Source organism: Myotis davidii, unplaced genomic scaffold, assembly GCF_000327345.1.
Source record: "Myotis davidii unplaced genomic scaffold, ASM32734v1 scaffold173, whole genome shotgun sequence".
Lineage (NCBI taxonomy): Eukaryota > Metazoa > Chordata > Mammalia > Chiroptera > Vespertilionidae > Myotis > Myotis davidii.
The window spans coordinates 872008-873811 of NW_006286303.1; the positions used below are offsets into that span (position 1 = coordinate 872008).

The following is a 1804-nucleotide window of genomic DNA, read 5'->3' on the forward strand; positions in this document are numbered from 1 at the left end:
AATAAGCCAGTCAGAGAAAGATAAATATCACATGATCTCACTCATTTATGGAATATAATGAACATAAACTGAACAAAAACAGATCCAGAGACAGAGAAGCATTGATCAGACCATCAAACCTCAGAGGGAAGGTAGGGGAGGCTGGAGGTAAGGGGGAGAGATCAACCAAAGGACTTGTATGCATGCATATAAGCCTAACAAACGGACACAGACAACAGGGGCGTGTGGGCATGGGTGGGGTTAATGGGGTGAGTAATGGGGGGATAAGGATACATATGTAATACCTTAATCAATAAAGAAATTTAAAAAAAAATTGCCAGTGCAAATCATATGTACTGGCCAGTTGGATGGACATATGTTCGGTCACTTAGCCTTTTATATATATATGTAGATGGACATGTAAGAACTTTTTTGAGTAATGATCTTTTAAGCATGTAACAGATCTAATAACACCAAACTTCAACTTTTTTGAAAATTTCTTTATTTCAGAGTCATTACCACATGTTCACATAATTTTCAAAATCTGTGTTTATAATTGTTCACTACAAGATCCCTTATCATAAACATATTAGAAAGAGGGAAAAAGTTCTGTACAATGTTTAGTAGTTACATGATTTTAGTGCAAGCTGAAAACTCCCAATGCATTACTCATAGAATAACCACTCACAAATACAAGAAGCTAGGCAATAAAGGAAAATTGTTCTGTCATAGAAAAAATGCTAAAGGCATTTTATAAGATAAATTCTTTAGGTTAGCACACATCCTATTGATTAAATAAAACTGTTATATAAGTTGATACTTTTTGCTCTTGAATATGTGTAGTATGGTGTTATCCATTTATTTGACATTTAAATACATAAAATTTCAAGTCTGGGTTCTCAAAACAGTTGCTGATATTTTCGATAGTGTCTAGTATACTCAGAGTGGTTTCTTCATTTATCTTCTCTTCTTTCATAAAGTTTAGTGAGACTGTGCAATGCTGGAGCAATAATCTAGAATGTCCTGAATAGTGAATTCCATTGTAACACCAGATCCAGGATAACAGCGAGCTATCAAACCTTCAAAGTGCTTGTACTGGCGTATAAATTCATCCTGCATGGAGTGCCACACCACCTATTATAAAAACAAAAATAAAAGTCATACTATGAGTGGAAAGAATACACAATTAAGTGTGCAGAAATAATGTCAAGACATAGTCTAAAAATTAAGCAGAGTGTAATAGTGAAAAAACATGCATCCTAGCTTCTTCTACTTACAAGATACGTGTGTTACACCATCACTCTGTGCCCTAAGTTCTTCATCTGCAAACTGGGATGATAATAATAATAATAATAATGATAATAATAATAATAATAATACCTTTCTCCTAAGTTTCTTATGAGGATTAAATACTGAGTGAATGGAGTAAAGTGCTTACAACAGTGTTTGACACAGTAAGCACACATTACATTTTAGCTATTATTATATCTAACTACAATATCCAACACAGATATGGAGATGCACAATTATGTATGGAACTAAGACTAGTGACAAAATGAAACGCAATAGTTAATACTTCAATTTCATTTCAAGGGAAATTTTAAAATTCCTTTATCTAAAATTGATTATATAAAATACTGCTTGATGCCATAGTGGACACACCAAGATGAAACAGGATTACCTGCAATCCAAAGAATTTGTAATCTATAGACAATTACACACATTGACATATTAGTTAACACTAGGTTACATTTATTGATGCTTACTCTGTATCAGTACAGTACAAAGTACTTGATTATATATTAGCCTATTTAATTCTCATGAC

The 1804-nt window shown here is 32.9% G+C and overlaps 1 protein-coding gene across 1 annotated transcript in view; it reads right to left on the bottom strand.

Moving 5' to 3' along the window:
* Positions 1 to 461: 461 nt before the first annotated feature.
* The window catches only part of EXOC1 (exocyst complex component 1), a 55413-nt gene continuing 54070 nt past the window's right edge, over positions 462 to 1804 (bottom strand). The window contains exon 21 of the mRNA XM_006757836.2: positions 462 to 1113. Within this exon, the coding sequence (XP_006757899.1) occupies positions 961 to 1113 (153 nt within the window). The 3' untranslated portion in view covers positions 462 to 960. The remainder of the gene's footprint in view (positions 1114 to 1804) is intronic.